The sequence below is a fragment of the Schistocerca americana genome, chromosome X, assembly GCF_021461395.2.
Source record: "Schistocerca americana isolate TAMUIC-IGC-003095 chromosome X, iqSchAmer2.1, whole genome shotgun sequence".
Classification (NCBI taxonomy): Eukaryota; Metazoa; Arthropoda; class Insecta; order Orthoptera; family Acrididae; genus Schistocerca; species Schistocerca americana.
The window spans coordinates 294,062,485-294,087,462 of NC_060130.1; the positions used below are offsets into that span (position 1 = coordinate 294,062,485).

Sequence of the window (24,978 nt, forward strand, 5' to 3'; positions counted from 1 at the left end):
TTAGAATTGTTGTATCATCAGCAAACAGGGTAAATTTGCCGCTTGTCTCAGAACAAAGAGGAAGATCATTAATAAAGATGAGGAAAAGCAGTGGGCCCAAAACGGAGCCTTGAGGCACACCGCACGTTATCGTGCCCCATTCAGACGAGGCAGGGTCTCCAGAAGAGCCATTTAGCATTACAGTCTGCTTCCGATTCTGTAGACATGATTGTAGCCACAAGCCAACAGTACCACATAAACCATAGTATTCTGCCTTTTTCCAAAGAATTTGGTGGTTTATACAGTCAAAGGCTTTCGTAAGATCACAAAAATACCCACTGGAGACATTTTTTTGTTAATGGCTTCCAAAACTTGGTTGCTGAAAGAGAATATTGCCTGTTCAGTACAAAGACCGGCACGAAAACCAAACTGATTTTTGCTTAAGATACTGCGGAAGTTGGGATGGTCTACAATCCTCCTGTGAATGAGTTTTTCAATAATTTTCGAGAAGGTAGTTAATAGGGATATTGAGCGACAGTTTGTTACAATGCTTTTATCACCTTTTTTAAAGAGAGAAATCGCTGCAGCCAACTTTGGTCTGTCAGGGACAATCCCTTCTTCTAGGGATGTATTGTATATGTTGCATAAAACGGGACTAACAAATTTATAACAGTGTTTCAGTATTTTACTAGAAATATTGTCCACACCAGCAGAATTTTTATTTTTTAATGATCTAATTACTCTTATGACTTTGCTTACAGTAACTGGAGGTAAAGATAACTGTGGGATTCTGTTGCTAATAGCTTTCTGTAGGAGGGAAAATGATTCTTCCATAGAACCATTACAGCCTGTCTTCTCTGCTGCTCTCAAAAACTGGTTATTAAATATTTCTGCAACCAACTCAGGTTTCTTTATGATACTGTCCCCTGTTTTAATCTCTACCTGAGACATGTTCCCTGTTGTCCTGCCAGTTTCCCTCTTTATTACATTCTATATAGTTTTAATTTTATTTTCTGAGCTTTCAATTTCTGATTTTATGCACATACTTTCAGATTTATTTATAACCTTCTTGAGAATGCTACAGTAAAGTTTGTAGTGTTGTCGTTTCTTTGGACCGTTACAAGTCCTGAGAGAACTGTATAACATCCTCTTTGTTCTACAATATGTTATTATCCCTGTAGTGATCCAAGACTTCTTGGCATTGCCTATATGACTATTTCTAACCACTTTTTTTTGGGAAAGATGGACTCAAATAAAGACATGATTTCATTTAAAAATGAATTGTACTTTTTGTATACATCTGTTTCCCTATAAACTGGGCTCCAATCTCTCTCTTTTAGGCTGTCATTGAATTTTTTAAGGCCCTGTTCATTTATTATCCTAAAAGATTTCCAAGAATGCTCGGAACTGTTGCACACACTGATGTAATTGAGCCTAAGCAATTGACCACCATGATCAGAAAGGCCAAGGATTGGATGTATAGTGATCTCATTGCATTTAGCCTTATCTATAAATATATTATCTATCAGACTTTTACTGTTGACAGTAACCCTAGTTGGGAAATCTACTATTGCCATCAGATTATAAGACTCCATTAAATGTACTAAATCAGCTTTACTATTGCTCTCATTTAGGAAATCAACATTAAAGTCACCAGTAATTAACAAGTTCTTGGACTTTGAGCACAGTTTGGATAATAAAGAATCTAAGTGCTTAAGAAATACATTCAAATTCCCTGAGGGAGATCTATACAGTGCTAACACTACAGTCGTGAAGTCATTTACAGTAATCTCAACACCACATACTTCAATTTGTTGCTCTATACAATGGCTCTTTAAATCTATAAATCTAATGCATTGTAAGATATGTTGTTTTTTACATAAATTACCACTCCACCTTTTTCCATGATGGTTCTAGAGTAATGTGCTGCCTGACAGTAACCTTTCAATATCTTTCACATGATGTTCACTAAAACATAATACATCAGTATCTTTTATTCCTTGTAGTTCCTCCAACAGAACAGTAATGTCATTTACTTTATTACCAAGTCCTCCCACATTTTGGTGAAAAATCGTCATTTCTTTGGAATTAGGGACAGATGTAAACTTTCACCTAAAAAATTATCTGTAGCTACAGACACAGTACGTTCATATTGGCACTTCATGAATTATATTCTGTCTTGTTATAAAAATGGCCATTTGTGTCAAAACAGTCTCATTTATTTGGTGCATGTTACAAAATTGCTGCAATATCAGAAAGGCCTATTTTGTTGTATCTAGCAGGCAGTGACAAAATAGATGTAATCAGTTTGAGAAACCACACCGATCTTGGGTATTATTTGTGTTAACAGCTTTTTCAGTATTAGATAATGACATTTAGATTTTTCATGTAGCAAAACGTTTGACGAACTTTGATGAGTTAATAGATTCTTTCACAGAAAGGAAAGCACGCCATGTAAAGCTGTAGCAAGATTAGAGAGAGAAGCTAAGGATTGAAGAAATGTGTAATTTCTTGCTTATCTCTTGTCTTTATTGGTTTCATGTATCCTATATTTAATTTTATATCACACAAAACAGCAAGTTATTAGCTAATAGGCAATAAAGAGTGCAAATTTTCTTTAGAGTTCTTGTTCTCCCGATTACAAATAATCCCATCTGCTATTAATTGCGAGATTTTTTTTTTTAAAGAGGGGGCAGGCTGTCAAACCGGCCAACTGGAAGCAGGAGAGGAACTACAGGACATTTCAGTTACCACTGTCCTGAATGTAGTTTGATGGCATCAATTACAAAATATACACGTTTCAATTCCACAGAGCGAAATACAGTGACGTGCGGTACAAGAATGCTTTATGAAGAGGTGTGGCACTGCACTTTGCCACACTTAAGACCAAATAATATGCCCTCATTTCCTCGAACACATGTGTTTTATGTTTCTGACTTTTCAGAAAGATATGCGCTACAAGATGAACATATTTTTGAAAATGCAATTTTTTTGAAGTATTGACCCCATTCGCAATTATCGTAGATCCGGGGCTGATCCGCAGAGCAGTCTGAGTTATAGTGGGTAGTCTCCACGTGACCCATGTTTACATTTAATGATACTTCCGACACTATCTACTAGGTCATTTATATATATTGTGAAAAGCAATGGTCCCATAACACTGCCCTGTGGCACGCCAGAGGTTACTTTAACGTCTGTAGATGTCTCTCCATTGATAACAACATGCTGTGTTCTGTTCGCTAAAAACTCTTCTATCCAGCCACACAGCTGGTCTGATATTCCATAGGCTCTTACTTTGTTTATCAGGCGACAGTGCGGAACTGTATCGAACGCCTTCCGGAAGTCAAGGAAAATAGCATCTACCTGGGAGCCTGTATCTAATATTTTCTGGGTCTCATGAACAAATAAAGTGAGTTGGGTCTCACATGATCGCTGTTTCCAGAGTCCATGTTGATTCCTACAGAGTAGATTCTGGGTTTCCAAAAATGACATGATATGCGAGCAAAAAACATGTTTTAAAATTCTACAACAGATCGATGTCGGAGATATAGGTCTATAGTTTTGCGCATCTGCTCGACGACCCTTCTTGAAGACTGGGGCTACCTGTGCTCTTTTCCAATCATTTGGAACCTTCCATTCCTCTAGAGACTTGCGGTACACAGCTGTTAGAAGGGGGGCAAGTTCTTTCGCGTACTCTGTGTAGAATCGAATTGGTATCCCGTCAGGTCCAGTGGACTTTCCTCTGTTGAGTGATTCCAGTTGCTTTTCTATTCCTTGGACACTTATTTCGGTGTCAGCCATTTTTTCGTTTGTGCGAGGATTTAGAGAAGGAACTGCAGTGCGGTCTTCCTCTGTGAAACAGCTTTGGAAAAAGGTGTATAGTATTCCAGCTTTACGCGTGTCATCCTCTGTTTCAATGCCATCATCATCCTGGAGTGTCTGGATATGCTGTTTCGAGCCACTTACTGATTTAATGTAAGACCAGCACTTCCTAGGATTTTCTGTCAAGTTGGTACATAGAATTTTACTCTCGAATTCACTGAACGCTTCACGCATAGCCCCCCTTACGCTAACTTTGACATCGTTTACCTTCTCTTTGTCTGAGAGGTTTTGGCTGCGTTTACACTTGGAGTGAAGCTCTCTTTGCTTTCGCAGTAGTTTCCTAACTTTGTTGTTGAACCACGGTGGGTTTTTCCCGTCCCTCACAGTTTTACTCGGCACGTACCTGTCTAAAACGCATTTTACGATTGCCTTGAACTTTTTTCCATAAACACTCAACATTGTCAGTGTCGGAACAGAAATTTTCATTTTGATCTGTTAGGTAGTCTGAAATCTGCCTTCTATTACTCTTGCTAAACAGATAAACCTTCCTCCCTTTTTTTATATTCCTATTAACTTCCATATTCAGGGATGCTGCAACAGCCTTATGATCACTGATTCCCTGTTCTGCACTTACAGAGTCGAAAAGTTCGGGTCTGTTTGTTATCAGTAGGTCCAAGATGTTATCTCCACGAGTCGGTTCTCTGTTTAATTGCTCGAGGTAATTTTCGGATAGTGCACTCGGTATAATGTCACTCGATGCTCTGTCCCTACCACCCGTCCTAAACATCTGAGTGTCCCAGTCTATATCTGGTAAATTGAAATCTCCATCTAAGACTATAACATGCTGAGAAAATTTATGTGAAATGTATTCCAAATTTTCTCTCAGTTGTTCTGCCACTAATGCTGCTGAGTCGGGAGGTCGGTAAAAGGAGCCAACTATTAACCTAGCTCGGTTGTTGAGTGTAACCTCCACCCATAATAATTCACAGGAACTATCCACTTCTACTTCACTACAGGATAAACTACTACTAACAGCGACAAACACGCCACCACCGGTTGCATGCAATCTATCCTTTCTGAACACTGTCTGTGCCTTTGTAAATATTTCGGCAGAATTTATCTCTGGCTTCAGCCAGCTTTCTGTACCTATAACGATTTCAGCTTCGGTGCTTTCTATCAGCGCTTGAAGTTCCGGCACTTTACCAATGCAGCTTCGACAGTTTACAATTACAATACCGGTTGCTGCTTGGCCCCTGCATGTCCTGACTTTGCCCCGCATCCTTTATATGTGAAAACTTTGCTTTTATTGTAGCAACACTATGTATATTAATTTAAACTGTTAGCTTACCCTGTTTGTGTGTTCGTGCTACTTAACAGTGATGTTGCTGTTGGCTGACTAAATCATGTGTCCTATGCTCTGAATATCCGCTGCCATCGGCTGGCGAGATCACGTGACATGAGCTATGACTGGCTTACAAACGCGCATCACAATCCTGATTTCAATTATTCGGAAAGTGACATGCGGTATTTGGTGGAATTCCAATGTATTCTTTCGTAATACAAAAATATGCAGCGTACATGTTGCTGCACGTCAAAGAGATTTTCAAAACGTGTCTTTTTCCTTGAGTTTCGTTTTCTAAAGTGCCAGGAAATTCTACGCCTGTGTATAAAACCATAACCATTCAGAGGATTGATAAGGGAAAATATACTGTCATTTAACATGGAAAATGCGTGTTTTTACCCGGGAGAAAGTGTGTTTTTAACCGGGAAATCCGGGAAAAATCTTGGAATTTTTTTTCCTTGTCCACGTATACACCCCGTATATAATACCGTTATTCGTGCATTGGTTCAAATCTCCCCAACATTATATTTATTTCTCCTTCAATTTGAAATACCTACATCCCGTAATTATAAAACTCATCTTTTTTTTTTTTTTTTTTTTTTGAGAGTAATGCACGTCTTCTTGTTTCTAATCACATATTGGATGCGAAATTCCTGTTTCCATTTCAAATACATATTCTTAATTATCGATGTTTTATGAAACACTGCTCATAAAAGTTATTTAAATTAGTAAAACATAACAATTTAATTTTTAAGGCAAAAATGAAAAACCAGATCCTCTTTATTTGGACTATGTCCATAGTTTTATACCGCAGAGATAGATAAGTATCGTAGAAACATGAAAAACATAACGCTTTAATTTTTAAGGCAAAAATGAAAAACCAGATCCTCTTTATTTGGACTATGTCCATAGTTTCATACCGCAGAGGTAGATAAGTATCGTAGAAACATGAAAAACATAACAATTTAATTTTTAAGGCAAAAATGAAAAACCAGATCCTCTTTATTTGGACTATGTCCATAGTTTTATACCACAGAGGTAGATAAGTATTGTAGAAACATGAAAAACAATCATTTTCACAACATCAAGCACATCATATATATGCTGCATATTTACATTTGCTACAGTACCATTACAATATGAACCCAACAGAACTGATCTGGAGCCGAGTTGCGGGATTTGGCCCAAAAAGTAACAACACTGTTAAGCTGTCAGATGTACTGGAACTAACACATGCAGCTTTTTCACACGTCACTTCCGAACGCTGGTGGGATATAGAACGGCTCGTCATAAAAGAAGAAGAGAAAATGCTGCGCCTGATTGGCTTAATGGGTTCTGTTGTTGATGGGCATGTTATCAACGTAGCGGGAAGGACCTAAGAGATTACCAGATGACTGACTGTAAATAATACTTTCAGTGGCTTCAATATTTAACTATACCGTAAAATCCTTCAATAATCTCTTACGTTACACACAGCTTATGCAGAAAAATTATGCTGTGGCTATGTCAGGAATTTTCATCATTCTTGTTTTTAATTACAATAATACGTTACCTAAAAACGATAACTTGTTGCGGTTTTCGTCTAGTCATCTAAGGAGCGTATTGTGGGAGATTTGCGGTGTATTATTTTATTCTGCTTAAAAACTAAATGGCATTCGAAGCTGTATTGCTCCTCTGCTCATCTCTTTTTACGTGTGAACTGCAGCTGGCCACGTCACTGCAGGCTAGCTGTACCAGTTGACCAGCCAATGCTGTCGAAGTTAAATACGCCGGTAAAGCTGTTGTCCCATATTATCGCTAAGGCGATTTGTGTGTAAAGCACAGCACAAAACATACCCTTATTATCGTACTTGACAGTACTTGAGGCAGCTTGGGTGCAGTTCCACGTGAAACGGAAATCCAATGAGGTTCCATCAAACACAGAAGAGGTTTATTCTTATGATGAATGGATTATAGAAATATTACAGCTTTCAGACACAGTTCCTCTTTCAGAAGTAGAAAACTCAAACAACAACAACAACAACTACTACTACTACTACTACTACTACTACTACTTCTTTTGCACACACACGCACATGCAGTGTCTCTGGACACTAAGGTCTGACATGAACAGCAGTCTAGTTGGGGTGGGTAATGGGTATAAGGAAGAGACATGAGGCAGGATAGAAGTCAGCATAGCAGGGTAGGGGTGGAGGAAGTAGCAGTGATTTTGAAAATGAAAAGTGGTTCAGTTCTGATTAAAATGGCATCCTCTGCTCAGCTGTGGGTGCTGTTTGTCTGTGACAAGCTCACAAGCTTCTTGTAACTATTACTTCCCACGACAGACTTATTACGATACAAGGAATCATCTTCCACTGCGACCTCCTTTTACAGACCAATTATGAGTTGCATGCCACTTTGGAGTGATGGGGTGTGCATTTTGTTGATAGTGTCTGGAAGGGACCAAAGGACAATAGGGTTGATACTGGGGGCCTTCATCTTGCTTTCCCCTCTCCCCTTGTATGTATAATCTATGTGTACCTTCATTCCCCCTGTTCACTGGATTGCACCATAGTCCAAAGAGGAAAGACACTTAACCAATTCACTTATCACAAGGACAAGAAGAAATATGATCATTTGCATCCTGTATGTATATGTCGGTGACATTTGCTGTGGCTAAGATGATGTCATTCTCTCTAGCAATGGCACCCTCTTCCTTTGTGCCTTCTACATCAGGACCTCTGGGCCACTCAACTACACCTGCTCCTCTGGTGATTGGAAACACTCCTCCAACTACACCCCTCACACCTATTTCGGGAGAGTCAGCTCCCCATCCACTGAACTGTCAATCCCCAGCCCCCAACCAGGGAATCAACACTCTCTGTCAGCATTTCTCACTAGAAAGGGCTCACTTGGGATGCACCTGTCCGAGTATTCTGCTGCTTTGCATCCAGATACCAGCCAGTGACTGAAGGAGCCACAGGTTGGTGGTCACCTGACCTGATTCAGAACCAATGTCTTTTGATGTCACATCCTTGCAATTGGTGGCAGCTGATGACCCTGGTGCATGACCTGCCTCTCCTTGGTCTTTTCTTCTCCCTTCCCCCACCCCGCCATAGAACACCAATAATGTGATTCTCCAGAGGAACTATAGCAGTTTCTCCACCTCCTTCCTGAGCTGTGACATCTATTTTGTGTTTCCCCTGCTTTCTACATTGGACTCCAAGAAACTTCGTTCTCAGGATTGCGAACCCATATCCTCTATGGTTTTTTTTTTTTTTAAGAATATAGCTGAATATGACAGTTCTTCAGGCAGAGTTCGCACGTACACTCCAGACTCTGTCTACACTGAATACATGTCACCCGATATGATTCTGGATGCTGTGGCTGTTTGTGTCAGAATCTGTCTTGATTTTACGCTTCCTGATAGTGAAATGTTCCAGGCCATGTTGTCTGCACTGATTTCTCAGCTTTCCCACCCTTCCTCATTTTGGGTGACTCCACTGCCCACAACCCTTTGTGGGGTGGCACTACGGCCACTGGCCGTGATAAAACTATCTAAACTTTGTTCACGTAGCTCGATCTTTGTCTCTTGAATACTGATGCCCCAACACACTTCAGTTTGGCATATGGGTCATATTCAGCCTTTGATCTTTCCATTTGCAGCCCCAATCTTCTCCCTTTCATCCACTGAAGCGTCCATGATGATCTGTGTGACAGTGTTTATTTTCCGAGCATCTTGTCTGTCCCTCACCATCCCTTTCCTGAGCATGCATCGAGATGGGCTCTAAACAATGCTGTCCGATATGCCTTTGCCTCTGCAATTGCCCATGGCACCTCGCCAGGTGGAGGTATCATTGCAACTGTACAGAGTACAACCACAGCCATTGTATCAGCAGCAGATTTAGCGATCCCCTATTCGTTGGGATCCCCCCGTTGGAAGACAGGACCACGATGGACGTCAGGAATCACCATGGCCATTAGATATCACATACGGAGAACCTCATTGCCTTTAAACGGCTTCGAGCCCATGTCTGCTGCCTAAAAAAAATGACAGAAACAAGAATTCTGGGAATGGTATGTTACTACCCTTGGTGCACATACCACCCCTTTTGCAGGTTGTTCCACTCGTCTGTGGATACAACTCCCCCTCAGGTGTATCTGGTGTCTCCCGGAATGGTGTTGTCGAGAATGACCCAGATTCTATCACCGATCATTTCGCTCTCTGTTTTGCTTGAACCTCTGTGTCTGTGAATTAACAGCCTGCATTTTGTGTCCTCAAACAGTGGGTGGAGCAAATTCTCTTAACTCCCACTACACTTTCACTTTCCATTCAGTGAGTGTGAATTCATCAGTGCCCTAGCCCCTAGCCCCTAGCCCTTTGCCCTGACAGCTCCAGGGCCAGACTGCATCCACATCCAAATGCTCAAACCCTATCAGTGTGTAGTCAACATCATTTCCTTGTCATTTTCAACAATATCTGGAGTGAGGGTGAGTTCCCACCTCATTGGTGAGAAAGTTTGATCATTCTGGTACTGAAACCAAGTACACACACCTTGAAATGGACAGCTATTATCCAATTAGTCTTACTTATATTCTCTGCAAGTTATTCAAACGTATGGATAGCAGGTGGCTGTTTTGATGCCTTGAGTCTTGCATTCTTTCTCTCCAAGGGCAGTTTTCACCAAGGAAGTTCTACTGATTGTAGTTTGGTCTGCCATATGGTTAACTTTCGTGCGGTTTCAGCACGTTATCATTGGCTTCTCTGACTGGAAAAAGGCTTATGATACCACATGGCATAATCATGTCCTTGTTACCCAATGTGAGCAGGCTCTCCAGGGCCCTCTCCCAGTTGTTGTGTGGAACTTCTAGTAATGAGATTCCCTCCAGGTTCAAGTTGGTACTTTCCACAGTAACCCCCGTATTCAAGAGAATGGGGTCCTGCAAGGCTTTGTATTGAGTGTCCCATTTTTATTGGGGCAATCAGTGGGGTAGATGCCACTGTGGGGCTTACAGTGTCATCCTCCCTGTTCACTGATGATTTTTGCAATTACTGTTGCACCTCCTGTGTGGGTATTGCTGGATGCCAAACGTGCAGGGTGCCATAGGAAAGGTGCAGTCCTGGGCGGTCACCCACGGCTTCCGGTTTTCAGCCACCAAGACGTGCATCATGCACTTCTGTTGCCATTGCACTGTCCATTCACAACCAGAACTCTACCTCAATGACCAGTTGCGCAAAGTGGTGAAGTCTTATCACTTTTTTGATTTGGCCTTCAATGCCAGTTGACATGGCTTCCCAATCTTCACCAAGTTACGTGAATGTGTTGGTTGCACCCTCACTGCACTACCTCAGTAACATCAGCTGGGTCACAGACCGCTCTACGCTTTTGTGGCTTTACGAAGCTTTTATCCTGTCCCATCTTGATTATTAGAGTCTAGTATATGGCTTAGCATTGCCTTCAGCATTGTGTGGTCTGACTTGTGCCAGGTGCCTTGTGGGCCAACCCTATGAACAGTCTACTTGCGGGGGCTGGGGTCTTTCCACTATCGATCAGGTGCCAACAACTGCTTCTCAACTATGTGATTCACATTTGTTGCTTCCTTTAGTTTCTGAACTACGATATCCTTTTCCCTGGTAGGGAGATCCCTCTCCCACAGCAGAGGCCCAGCACTGGAGTCATGATTGTATGAGAACTGCAGTGTCTTTATTCTGAACTCCAACTTCTTGCACTGTCACCTTTTGTCAGGGAGCAATCACGTACATCCCTGTGGTGTCTACCCCATTCTTGGATCTGTCCCGACCTATCCTAAGGACCAAACAGACCCTGTTGAACCGATGGTTTTTGGTCACCCATTCCTGGCCTTGCTTGATGTGTTTCTTGGTTCAGAAGTAATATGCACTAGCTTTACGGTTGACAGAAGAACTGGTTTTGCCTCCAAGGTGCAGCGAGTAACACTTTGTGCTGAATGGATGTAGTGTATCCACTGTAGAATTGGTGACGATCACTCAAGTCCTCCATCACATTCATTCTCTCCATGGCAAGAACATCTTAATGGGCGTTAATTCCCTGAGTAGTCTCCAGGCTATCGACCAATGCTGCACTTGACACCCACGGGCTGTGGCTATCCAGGTTATCCTTTCTGATCTCCATCAAGCTGGATGGTCAGTTACCTTTGTGTGGACCCCAGGTCACATTGAGATACCAGGGAATAAACATACTGATTTGTTGACCAAGGTAGGTATCAGAATACCGATTTTGGAGATGGGGGTATCAAAACGTGACCTTCATGCGACAGTGTGCCGTCAGTTGCGGGAGGCTTGGAACATGGATTGGCGTGACTACAGCCATGTTGCATCACTCCCCTCATGCTTCTTGCAGGGAATCCCCCGTCTGTCACCTTCGCGATGGCCACACTTGGGTGACCCATGGCCACATCCTACAATGTGAGAATCCATCCCACTGTTGGTGTGGTGGCCCTCTGATGATGGCCCACACCCTACAAGGCTGTCCTAATTTGGCCACCTTATGACGAAACCTTCAACTTGGTGACACATTGCCTCTAGTACTAGCAGACGATGCCAAAGTGGCTGATCTGGTTTTAAATTTTACGTATGGTGGTGATTTTACTGCTCTTTGTGAGGTAGGCTACATGGACCTCTTTGACCGCTGTAGAGATTGGAGGACCTTCACCTGCTCCAATCCAGGGGCTCCCATGGCTGCCCCTGCTTGGTGGTCTGGCCTGGCTACTGCCCTTCCCACTTTTTTAATTCTTCTTCATCTTCTTCTTTTATGTCTGTCATTGGTTTCCAGTCTTGTTGTCATTGTTCTGCTTCTTGCAATTTTATCAATTTGATGCGTATTGCAAATTTTCCCATGCTAATGGGGGATGAGGAAACACCAGTCAGATGCAGAGGGTATGTTTCCCATCACATGACTTGTCTCGGGGGCCTCGAGCTACTTTCAGAGTGGGCAACTCACCCACTTACACTCTTTTACCCCAGTCTCTCTTGTATTTGGTTTTATTGATTCTCAGTTACAATTAGGTTCATCAGAATTTGTATTCTGTATTCTTCCTCTCTGAGGACTTTTCCCGGCTTGATGCTTAAATGATGAGGGTCTGATGACCTTCCAGTTTGATCCCATCAGTCCAATCCAGTCTGTTTCTGAGCAAGGTTGGGAGAGTAATTTCAGTCTGTGAAGTATTGGCATGTTTGGAGAGGGCCTTCTTGTCACTGTAGTTGCAACAAGCACTGGTGGGTAGACTGTATGGAAGGGATTTTTTGGTTTTGAATGAGTCGCAACTGTCAGAGTGGAGTTATTGATGGCGGTAGGTAGGTTTGATGTGGATTGAGGTACTGAAGTAGCCATCCTTGAACTGGAGGTCAATGTTGAGAAAGGTGGCTTGTTGGGCTGAGGAGGACAGGTGAAGCAAATGGGGGAGAACATGGGGAAGTAGGTTCTGGAGGGATGTGGGTATGTTGTTCTCACTCTTGGTGTAGATATTGATGATGTCATCAGTGAATTTGAACCAGGTGAGGAGTTTGGGATTCTGAGTGGTTAGGAAGGATTCCTCTAAATGGCCCATGAATAGGTTAGCATAAGGTGGGGCTTTGAGTGTGCCCATTGCTGTGCCATGGATTTTTTTGTAGATGACACCTTCATAGGAGAAGTAATTATGGGTGAGAATATAGTTGGCCATGGTGACCAGGAAGGAAGTCGTAGGTTTAGTCAGTCAGTGGTTGGGGAAGGTAGTGTTCAACAGTGGCAAGGCCATGGACATTGGGGATGTTAGTGTAGAGGGAGGTGGAATCGACAGTGATGAGCAGGGCACTGGGTGGTAAAGAAACAGGGTTGTAGAGAGTCAGAGGAGGAAATAGTTGGTGTCTTTTATGTAGGAGGTTGGTTAGGGGTAATAGATTGAAGGTGTTGGTCCACAAAGGCAGAGATTCTCACTGTGGGGGCACGATAACCGACAACAATGGAGTATCCTGGGAGGTTGGAAGTCTGTAGTAGATAGGAGTAGCATAGTGGTAAGAGGGGGGGGGGGGGGGGAGAGAGAGAGAGAGAGAGAGAGAGAGAGAGAGAGAGAGAGAGAGAGTGGGGTGGGGGGATTTCTAGATGGACCTATGGATTTGAGGTCGGACTGGAGAACCTGCTGGAATTCTGGAATGAGAGCACTGTGATAAGGCATGTATGTAGGCATATTTGATAGCAGGCAGAGTCACAACGCCAAGTAATCCCTGTGGTTCATAGCCACAGTGACGGAACATTGGTCAGCATGTAGAATTATAAGGTTTGGATCAGTTTTTAAGTGGTTGATTTGCAATTCTTTCTGTGGATGTTAGGTTGGATTCCAGATGGAAGGATTTGGGGAATGAGGAGGCGGCAAGGTTCAAGGTTAGGGAATTCTGGAAAGTTAACAGGGGATGATATGAGGGCTGTGAGGGTAAGTCATGATTGGCTGCAAGAGTACGCACAGTCAGGACGTGTTAAGTATTGGTTTTTGATTGAGTGTGAATTATAGGGTCATTGGGGGAAAGTGTTCATACTATAAGAAGTGGGAAGTGGGAGAAAGAGAGAAGGTCTTTCAACAAGCCCGTTGTGACTGAATTTCAATCTGGGAGATGGAATGCAGGAATTTGAAATTGGAGAGTAGAAGAATTTTACGGAGGGAGAGCAGAGCCAGAGATTGGTAATTTGTTGCTGTGGGCATTTGGGAGATTTTTATGGTCTAGGCAACAACACAGGTACAGTACGTGGGGAGTGGATTTTGGCTGGGGATAGAGAAACTTTATGGCATTGGTGCAGATGAAAGGAGCAACGATTCATCGTGGAGGATAAAAAAATGTGCAACAGTACGTAAAATTTTATAAAAGTACGTGAGCAAATCAAAAAACAATGAAATTATTGAAGTTCAGGGAAACAAAATGAAACCTGAGTAAATAATGCCCACAGGAAAAATTAAAGCAAAATAAAATTGACAAGAGGAACTTACATGACCAGTTAATAAATGTCTTACAGTTCAAGACTCTTGTGGCACACAACACAAAAGAACACTGGTTTTTGACTCTATGTATCCGCTAGGCTACAACACGTGACATCACAATGTACAATAACATGAAACTGCCCGGAGGTCATACAAGGTCGGTAGTGTAACTGTCCAAATCTTGAGGACTGCACAATAAGTAACAGTTGACAGCACGGCGCAGACTCAGGCCTGGAGGCTCACGTCACTGTAGGTATAGATAAGCATAGACATCACTGATGTTGTTGCTGCTGCTGCTGGTTTTGAGAAGCGTGTGCAGCCGTTGTTGTAGACGTGCTGGAGGCCAATGTTGGAGCCTCTGGTGTCAATCCCCCCATATGTGGCCAGTGAGCCTTAGCCCAATGCATCTCTGAAGAGAGGCAGACGCGAAAGGTAGTAGTAACAGTGGGTTTACCACACACCTCCACTTGTGCGGTAGGTGGGAGTTTTGGGCGGAGGGTGGGGATGGGGGGATCTACTGGGCCTATCCCCACTGTGTAGAGAGAAAGTGGTGTGATCTCCATTTCTTCCACCCCACCTCCTCCTCACCCCCCACCTCAATGATTCAGGCTCCAGGAGTTCCGGTCTGCGGGCACTTGGAAGTAAAGCTGAAAGTAGCCTGGCCAGCAGTGGCTGCGTGGGCTGGGCAATGGTGGAAACATGGGTGAGTTGGTGGACACTGGAGGCAACATCATGACAATGTCTGGGCTCAGTGGCCACGCCAATGGTGCACCTTCTGGAGGTGTCCCCAGCTCCGGCAACTCAATGTGAAGTATTGGTCTGTCCCAGGGCAGGGAAGCTGGGGGTGGTGTTGCTGGTGCGAGGCCATACACTGTGGTGGCCTGGAGCAACTAACAGAAGAATTAGAGGGTGGGGATGGAGGAGGATGGGAGGAGTGTGCTCAAGGATCAGCTCCTATTCCGCAGTAGGGTGGAAAAATGGGATGCAGTGGAAGGACTGGGGAGAAAAAGACTGCAGGATGCGGTTGCATAACTGGACCTGGTTCTGGTGTCGCTTGAAGGTCCATTCTCTGGTATCAAGTGTAGAAACCTGTTGCCCTCATTGGGAATTGGTTCAAGTATCAGCTCTTCTTGCATCGAACGATGGGAAGACGGACTGCAGTGGAAGGACTGGGGGGGGGGAGCAGGGGTGTCCACTTGCATAACCAGAGCTGGTTTTGGTGTCAGGTGCTCTGGTATCAACTGTAAAAACCTATCACCCCTATTGCTGATGAATGGTGTTTGGGAACCACTGAGGTTGACTAAAACCCTAGACCCACACCCATGTCCCAGGCCACAATTTTGGAGAGGGCGAGGAACCAAGGGGCTAGGTACAGACAGCAGTAAAAGTAGGAGAGAATGGGATTGATGTCCACGTAAGAGTGCCGATGGGCTCTTGTCACGTAACGATGTTGCCCAATATCAGCTTAACAAAAAATGTCAGGGTGCCTTCCATGTCTGAACGAACCTCTCTGCCTCTCCATTTGATAGGGGATGAACAGGAGGTGAACAGATGTGCTTCACTCCATTCTTAATGCAGAGATTCTCAATTACCTTTGTTCGAAATTGTGGCTCATTGTCTGTCACTAATGTGTGCATGAGGCCCTCAGTGGTGAAAATATTAGACAGTGCCGTCTCTGTATATTCCGCCGTGGCTGTATGGCAGTTAACAATATATGGAAACAGGAAAAAAGAATCAGTGACAGTGACAAACATGGTATTCAAAATCAAGATGCACTCGTTATGAAGGTTTGTTGGGTGTTGGCCAAGGCTGAAAAACCGGACTTGGGGCTACCTGTTGTTCAGCAAATCTGTTGCATTGACGGAAGAGGCGCTGTATATCTCACTCCGATGCCTGGTCAATAAGCAAGTTGCTGAGTGAGCAGCTTGGTCCTTGAAGTGCCCCAATGCCCCTGGTGCAGCAATTGTAGGAATAATTGTCGTAAAGCTGGTGGAATCACAACATGTGGTGTAGTTTGGTCTGTGGCTAAAAGGATTGCACCGGTGACCAGAAGCAAATGGTTTCACAGCCCATAGTAATGCCTAGCCAGTCGTTCTGGCCACCCCCTCAAGGTAAAGGTGCGTACCTGTTTGAGAACTATGTATGCCTCTGTGGTGACAGAAATGTGGGCTCCTGTAAAGGGAAAATTGTCCACAGCTTGTTTCACATCGTCATCCAGATAGAATTTCCTCTTGATCGAACTTATAGTCTGGCCAAGAGCATCCACATTTTGTGTGCTAGGATGAGCTTCTGAAATGGATTTCAAAGGTATATCTTTAGAGGAACAATGCTCAGCATTGGAGCCAGTGAGCAGTATGATCTGGGAATGAGCTGTTGGGTTGGACAAAGAGACTGTGGGCTTGTGGTCCGTTACCTGACGGGACTTGATGCCATAAAATAGGACATGAAATTTCTTCAAAGCCAATATAATTGCCAGTGCTTCTTTCTCAATTTGAGAATTGTTAATTTGTTCAGGGGGTGAGGTTTTTGAACTACAGTACTCTGAAGCATTAGCCTTTGGGTGAGAGAAGTCGGCCCCCATCCCATGGTTTGATGCGTCTGTTGCAACCACTGTCTGCTTCCTGGGTTGGAACATTGCTAAACAAGGTGCTGAGAGTATACACTGTTTGAGCTCCCAGAACACCATTTTACATGTGGTTGACCACATGGTAACCAATCCTTCTTACACATGTGGTATAATGGATGTGCCATCCAAGATGCCACTGGAACGAATTTTCTGGAATATGTAATTTTTCCCAGAAAGTTCTGAAGCTACTTGAGGTTTGTCAGCAAAGGCACGGATGCAATCGTTTAAATGTGTTTCTGCAGTGGTAACATACCTTTGTGAGAAAGGACGTGGCCTAAATACTCCACTGAAAGCTAAAATTCACATTTGCTGAGACTGTACTTTAATCCTGCCTCCCACAAAATGAAGAAGAGTTACTTCAGGTTCGCTAAATGCTGCATGGTGGAACTTCCTATGATGAGTGTCATCCAAATAGTTAATCGAACCCTGCACATTGCGAAGCAGCTGTTCCGGGGACGTCTGGAAAGTTGCTGGAGTACTGGAGACCCCAAAGTCCAACTGCTTATATTTGTATAAACCAATTGGTTATTAGTCACCAGTATCTTCTGTGAACATTCATCTAACACGGGGGTGTGCTACCTTTTAGCGTACCTGGCTCACATTGGAAGAGGAGTATATTCGGTCCACATACGGTATTACTTAACACTAACGATAACTGCTGGACCAATGAGGGAGTAGCATCATGTGGTGGGAGTTTCAATTTTTTTTAGCAATTGTGTGACAAATCTCTCTTCTTGGGCCACATTGATAACAGAAGCTGCAAGTGCGTTTCATCAAGGTCAATTTTGGAGAAGTGTCCACCAGTTAGCTTTGTGTATAGTTCCCCAAGCTTTGGAATGGGGTACATGTCCATGTCAGCTTGAGCATTCACCATGACATTGAAGTCTCTGCAAAGTCTGCATTTGCCGGGTGGTTTCTTGATGAAAACCAGAGGAGTAGCCCACTGACTCAATGATATAGATTCTATCGCATCCTTTCCCTGCAGCCTGCCTAATTCATTCTTGACTTTGTCCTGGAGCGCCAGGGGAACCTGCTGTGAGTGAAAAGAGCAAGAGCAGACTAGAATTAAAAACTTCGGGAAATTAGGAGGAGAGAGTGTCCAGTTATAGATGAGGAACATTCTATGAGACCAGATTTACTGTGTCATTGATGGAAAATCCAAAAGATTTAAATGTCTCTAGACTGAAGAGATTCACAGTGCCGGTGCTGTTTTTGGCTGAGAAAGTTATGACCATGGAATGCATTGCTTGTTATGGTTCCCAGCCATTGAACTAATGGCTTTAATATGGGTGCCCTTAATCGTAATATATTTGAAAATTGGTGAGACTGGTGGCTGTACCTGTAAAGACTTGAAAGTTGAGTGTTTTACCAGCCACCCATAGCAAAATGAGCAGTTTATCAGAGGAACCTCCCTGGGTAGATGATACGACAACATTAGTGTCCATTTGATCTTGTGATCGTGAGACGGGAATGGCTGCGTGATAAACAGATGTGAGGTGACCCTTTCTTGGGCACTTAGTCCAATCTGACCACCAGAACAGATAGTTGCCTGTAGCATGTGTCTGAAAACAGTCCGGGTAGGACAGGTAAGACTGTCACAACCTGTGGCAGTGTGAGACCCACTGTTTCTGTGCAGAGACACTCACATGCGGTTGTTTGTGTACTGCATTGATGTCACTGCTGAATCCTCCATGTGTGTGGGTTCACTATTTACAGCAGCTATGTCTGTCCAGGACTCTTGAGTGGTGTCCTGCTACTCGTGTGACTTAATAGGACTGTGCTAAATCCAAAATCTTTTGTAATGAAGGGTTATGAAACTCTAAAGCTTTTAACTGAAACTCTTTACTGCATACTGTGTGGACAGTCATGTGTCTAATCGTGCCTTCTGCATAAGATTCTTTGACGTCGGGCATAGAAAACTTGGATCAGCGACTTAGTGCCTTGAGCTCAGCCGCCTTAACCCTGGTGGGGTTGACTCTGTTGCTTGCAGCTCTGGTAAAATTTAAGGTGAGCAGAAATCGTTGTATGGGGTTACATTAGGGAGGCCAGCTTGCATAACAACTGATAAGTTTGCAATAGAATCCATGAGAAGAAAAGGGAATCAGTAGTATCAGCTTCATTTACCTTCAACGCCGTAAAATGCCGTCACAGCCTTTGCTCATATGAGTCCCATTTGTTCATATGAGTCCTACTCTTCTGTGATTTTTTTTTTTCCTTATACGGTGGGAACAGCAAAGGATTTGACTGTCAGCTGCTTGCAGTACTCTGGCCAGGTGGTCTTCTGTATACTTTAGATGTTCTTGTGGTGAGCCATCAGCTGTTGCAGAATAGCAGCAAGAGATGGATAGACCACGGTGACTAGAAAGAAGGAAGCAGCGGTGGCCATTCAGCACACAGTCTGTGGTTCACAGAAAAGTTCACTGTCCTAAAGCAACAGTCAAGTGCCAAAATTCGCACACAAGTTTCCACAGTTTGAACGAATTTGTGTCTGCCGTCACCAGTTGTGTTGTGGTACAAAACACAAATGAACACTGTTTTTTTTAAAAATCTGTTTATTTAGTAGGCTACAACTCATGATGGCACAATGTGCAGTAATGTGAAACTGTCCGAAGACAGTGCGAGGTCAGTAGTGTAACAGCATCCAGATCTTGAGGGCTGTACGATAAGTAACAGTTGACAGTGTGGTGTAGACTCAGGCCAGGAGGTTCATGTAAGCTTATATATAGGCAAGCGTAGGCATCTCTGTTGTCTACTTTTTAGTTGGGGTCCAGCTGGTGTTGTAGAGTCACTGAGGAGGCCAACGGTGGAACCTCTGGTATCAACCCCCACATCCGCAGCTAGTGAGCCTTAGTTTACTGCATTGTGTAACATCTGTGGTTTGCCGGCATGGCCAATTGCATGTGGTGGCAAGCACAAAGGTAGTGGTAACTGTGGGTTTACCACAAACACAGAATCAAAAACATTGTGTTACTTTGTATTTATATCATATTTGTACACAGGGATTTGCCAAAGAAAAAGCTGCATGATTTTAAAAATTCCTAGAACCATCATGTACCCATCTATGTGTTACATAGAAATTGTGCTGTACAGTTTTCATTTTCAGTCTGTATCCAGTTTTTTTTTTTTTTTTTTATGAGGCTGGATTTTGACTAGAGTGCCTTGTGTAACTTTGGTATTCTTCAATGCTTTTTAGCGACTTGCTGGAAATGATTCATAATCAAAGTAAATGGGCAGGTACTTTGGTTTATTTTGCATTTAAGTGTTGTTTTTCAGTCAGTATATTCATTTCATGTACAAGACTTATTAATTTTGTGGAGCAGCCATGTGTAGTTCTGTTTGTCATTCCATACTACCACGTTATCACATTGGCCATCTGAACATTTATTTGAGGAGTAGTAGAAAGTATGTCTTTTGCTCGTGTGCCTGTTATGTAGCAAAATGTTTTACTGAGAGGTGGAAAATCTTGGTGGTATTCTGAATATAATATACTTTTCTAGTCAGTGTCTAAAGCTAACAGTTAACTTTAATGTATTATGTATTCCATACATCATATTAACAGCCTTTGCTTTGATATGGATTATGTCAAGTGAACAAAAAATTCTTTTGTGAAGGCTGGTACCTTATATTCCAGTGTAGAATTTACTGAGTGTGACAGCCCCATCTTCTTAGTGATTCATGTAAAGTATTCATTAAAGAGGATTGTTTCTGAAGTATAATCTACTCTTAAAGCTATCTGCACTTCTTCATATCTAATTTGACCAGTCTCCTCCTGTATTAAAATCCGTACTGTTTTAATTTTGTTGCCAGATGTGGCTGTCATCTTCACAAAATTTAATTGCTTTGATATCTGGATTACTTGCTTCACTATTCTTCAATACTTTTTGTAATGTGCTACAGTATCAACATCAGAGATGCTCTTGACTGAGAAAGGCCCCCCCCCCCCCCTCCACACACACACACACACACAAGATGTCTTTATTCTTTGAATGTCCCTTTTTTTGTTTCCTCTGTCTAGGCTTTGGTCTAATTTGAACTGCCTTTGTGGGGAAACAGATTTCTAATAAAAAGAGAGCAAAATTTGTTAAAAATGTTTTATTTTTCATTGATGTCATGATCACTGTAAACATGGTCATTTCACAACTCGAGCAGCCTCCTGAAATACTCAGTGTTTTGCCCATTAGGTACTCTCCTGAACTAATTTTTTTCCTTTTTACCTGATCAATATTAATACTTAACATAAATAACTTTGTGTCGTGATCTCAAAGTCCATTGACTGTTGGGTTTGTAAGATGATTCTGTTAATTAGAGCTGTCTATAAAAATATCAGTGACTGGTTTGTAGTAGTTAGCTACTGTAGTTTGATAATTTACAGTAGTAATTAAATTGGCTGATAATTTTTACCAAGTTCAGTAAAACTTTTTGAGAAAGTGTATATTAAAATTGATCAGAAATTTTTCCTGTTGAATGTGCTAGGAGAGCTTGAAGGTGTTTCTTGAATGGATTAAAATTACCTGCAAGGCCTCAGTGTATGGTTACTATTAGCCCTAGAGTAATAAGATGGTAGCCTAAATCGTCCAACACATACATGTCGTACCACTGGTCAAACGAGGTTCAGAGAGAGAGAGATTTTCTCAGCTTGGTTTGATGAATCTTAAATCCTCAAATTGCATACACACAGTTCATTGCAGGGTTACTATAAATTATTCGTTTGTTTTCAAAGTTCTATATTTTCAAGAGTAATACATGTACAAATATGATAGATGCATGAATAGAACTGTAAACTGACTTGAGTGTGCATCGTGCCTACCAGTTGGCATTAAGAGTGCAATGCCTTGAGAGCAAGAAAAGAGTTTTTGTTTGTTGTAATATGCAAGATGTTAATCTTTTACAATAGTGCAACATGCATCCAGAAGGAATAATGTAATGGAACCACCATGTAAACAGAGCATTGTGAATTGGTATTGTCTCTGTAAACAGAAAAGAACCAGTCAACCAAGTGTGCCAGATGCAACCATGCAGAGGGTGAGGGAAAGTTACGTATGCAGTTCAAAAATTCAAGGGTCCACACAAGCCACAAACTTTCAGTACTGGAGCAAACAGTGTGGAAGATTTTACAATGGCATGTACATTTCAAACCATACTGTCTGCAGCCCGTGCCCCAATTAAAACTGGAAGATTATTACCAGCATCTTCAATTTTGCATCACAATGCAGGAAGGACTTGACGATGAACATTACGCCTCTAAGCTAATATTCAATGATGAAGCAACCTTCCATATATCTGAAAAAATTAACTGCCACAATGTGAGCTGTACAGTGTCACGGACAGACTTTTTGGGTCATTTTTCTTCTGTGAGAAGATAGTGGCCTCTTACCTTAATATGTTAAGGTTGTGGTTGTCTCCACAACTGAATGTTGAGGATTTCATCTTGCCCCAGCATTGGAGCATCAATGTTCATTGCTACCTAAATGACAAACTGTCACGTCATTATATTGGGTGTAAAAGAGATGATGATGATGATGATGATGATGATGATGATGATGCTGTGGCTATATTCCCTTGGCCCCTCAAGACGCCTGACCAAATGCCTTGTGCCTTTTTCCTTTGGGATACATTAAGGACTGTGTTTACATACCCCCACTGCCAAGAATATCGGAACAGACCAGAGAATGCATCAAAGTTGCTGTGATGACCATTGGCAGGATTATGCTACACAAGGTATGGAATGAACTCCGTAATCACATAGATGTGTGTTCTGTGACCAGAGGGGTACTCATAGAACATTTGTAAAGCGCTTCAATCATATTGGTGCATGCAATACTTTGGAAAATATAGAACTTTGAAAACAAATGAGTCATTTATAGTAGCCCTGTAGTGTTAATTATCAGTGTTGGAATATTCTGACACAATAAGGAATGCTGACATTTTCCCCTAACTATTGTTACTGATTTGATGGAGGAATTGCTTGTGACTGCTGAAAATTTTTAACAATCCACTTTTTGCATGGATTCAGTACAGTGGGATAATTACTTGCCCAGACTCAATACTGTTTCAATCCTAACCTCTTGTAGCACTCGCTTTCTTTCTGCACTCCTTTCCTAAAAAAGATGCTACCCTGTTATCTGTAACCTCTTGTATTTTACCATTCATGGCAGTGCCTTAAAAATTGTGAAAGGTTAACAACATAAATATATAACCTTTTTTAAAGACTGATGTGTAATAGTCCATCTGAGAAACTAAAAATTAAATCAGAGAAAAGTCTTAATATGTTACTCTTTTTGTGATTTGTTTTCAGTGTTTTCATTTCGTTGTTTATTATTATTTTGTATGTATTTCCAGACCACCGACATGGTTATTCACAATTTCCTGCACAAAAGATTTCACCCCATCAAAACAAAGGAAAACATGTAGATCAAGTGGACAACTCCAAATTTGCCTCAGAGACTGTGGAAAGTGAGGTAAATTTATACTGTACATCAATAAAGAGAATATTGTTATCATACATTGAAGAGCCAAAGAAACTGGTACACCTACCTAATACCATGTAGGGTCCCTGCGAGCATGCAGAAGTGCCGCAACACGACGTGGCATTGGACTCTACTAATGTCTGAAATAGTTCTGGAGGGAATTGACACGAGGAATCCTGCAAGGCTGTTAATAAATCTGTAGGAGTACAATAAATCTGTAGGGAGCACAAGGGGGTGGAGATCTCTTGTGAACAGCACATTGCAAGGCATCCCAGATATGCTCAATAATGTTCATGTCTGGGGAGTTTCCTGGTCATCAGAAGTGTTTAAACTCTGAAGAGTGTTCCTGGAGCCACTCTGTAGCAATTTTGGATGTGTAGGATGTCACATTCTCCTGCTGGAATGGTCCAAGTCTATCAGAATGCACAGTGGACATGAACAGATGCAGGTGATCAGACAGGTTGCTTACATATGTGTCACTTGTCAGTCTTATGTAGACCTATCAGGGATCCCATATAACTCCAACTGCACGTGCCCCACACCATTACCGAGCCTCCACCATCTTGAACAGTCCCCTGCTGACATGTAGGGTCCATGGATTCATGAGGTTGTCTCCATACCCGTACTCGTCCATCCGTTCGACACAATTTTAAATGAGACTCATCTGACCAGGCAACATGTTTCCAGTCATCAACAGTCCAATATCAGCGTTAATGGGCCCAGGCGAGGCGTAAAGCTTTGTGTTGTGCAGTCATCAAGGGTACACATGTCGGCCTTTGGCTCCGAAAGCCCATATCAATAATGTTTCATTGAATGTTTTGCACGCTGACACTTGCTGATGGCCCAGCATTGAAATCTGCAGTAATTTGCAGAAGGGTTGCACTTCTGTCACATTGAACGATTTTGTTCAGCTGCCATTTGCCCTGTTCTTGCAGGATTTTTTTCCATTTGCAGCAATGTTGGAGATTTGATGTTCTTCTGGGTTTCTGATATTCATGGTACACTCGTGAAATGATCTTACGGGAAAATCCCCACTTCATTGCTGCCTCAGAGATGCTGTGTCCCATCCCTCATGCGCCGACTATAACACCATGTTCAAACTCACTTAAATCTTGATAACCTGCCATTGTAGCAACAGTAACTGATTTCTCAACTGTGCTAGACACTTGTTTTATATAGGCATTCCCGACCGCAGTTCCGTATTCTGCCTGTTTGCATCTCTATATTGGAATATGCATGCCTATACTAGTTTCTTTGGCGCTTCAGTGTATTTTGTCAGTAACTTTATTATTAATAAAGAATAATATTCAAATGTGTGAGTTTTGATTAATAGAGACAAGGTTTGGAAATTGCATTTATTGCAGGGTTTTTTTTGTATGATTTTGTCATATTGGTACAGTTAATTTTTTGTTTCTATTTGTAAACACGATGACAATGTTTGATTACACAGCTGTTTAACTATGCAATGTAATGTGATAATTTACTGCCAGTTGAGGAGGTGCGTGGTTTGTGTGGGAAGGATACTTTTTTTTTTTATGTCTTTTCACTCTTGTATGGTGACTTACTGATGTTTTACATGTGGAGCATTAGATCTGATTAATGTATTGTCGTCTAGAGTAGTATTGTCATCTCAGCACACTGCCAAATGATTCACACATTTGGCAAACATCTGACTGAAAATGGAACAGGGTGAGTTGGGTTTCGAGAATGACATTTAGTTATGCAAACAGCTACAATTTGCATAACGAGCAAAACAAATTGTAAATAAAATGACA

General features: G+C 42.2%; 1 protein-coding gene across 1 annotated transcript in view; it reads left to right on the top strand.

Moving 5' to 3' along the window:
• The window catches only part of LOC124555131 (constitutive coactivator of PPAR-gamma-like protein 1 homolog), a 217,321-nt gene that overhangs the window by 56,594 nt on the left and 135,749 nt on the right, over nt 1–24,978 (top strand). Inside the window, exon 8 of the mRNA XM_047128943.1 lies at nt 23,076–23,194. Coding sequence (XP_046984899.1) covers nt 23,076–23,194 — 119 coding nt within the window. The remainder of the gene's footprint in view (nt 1–23,075; nt 23,195–24,978) is intronic.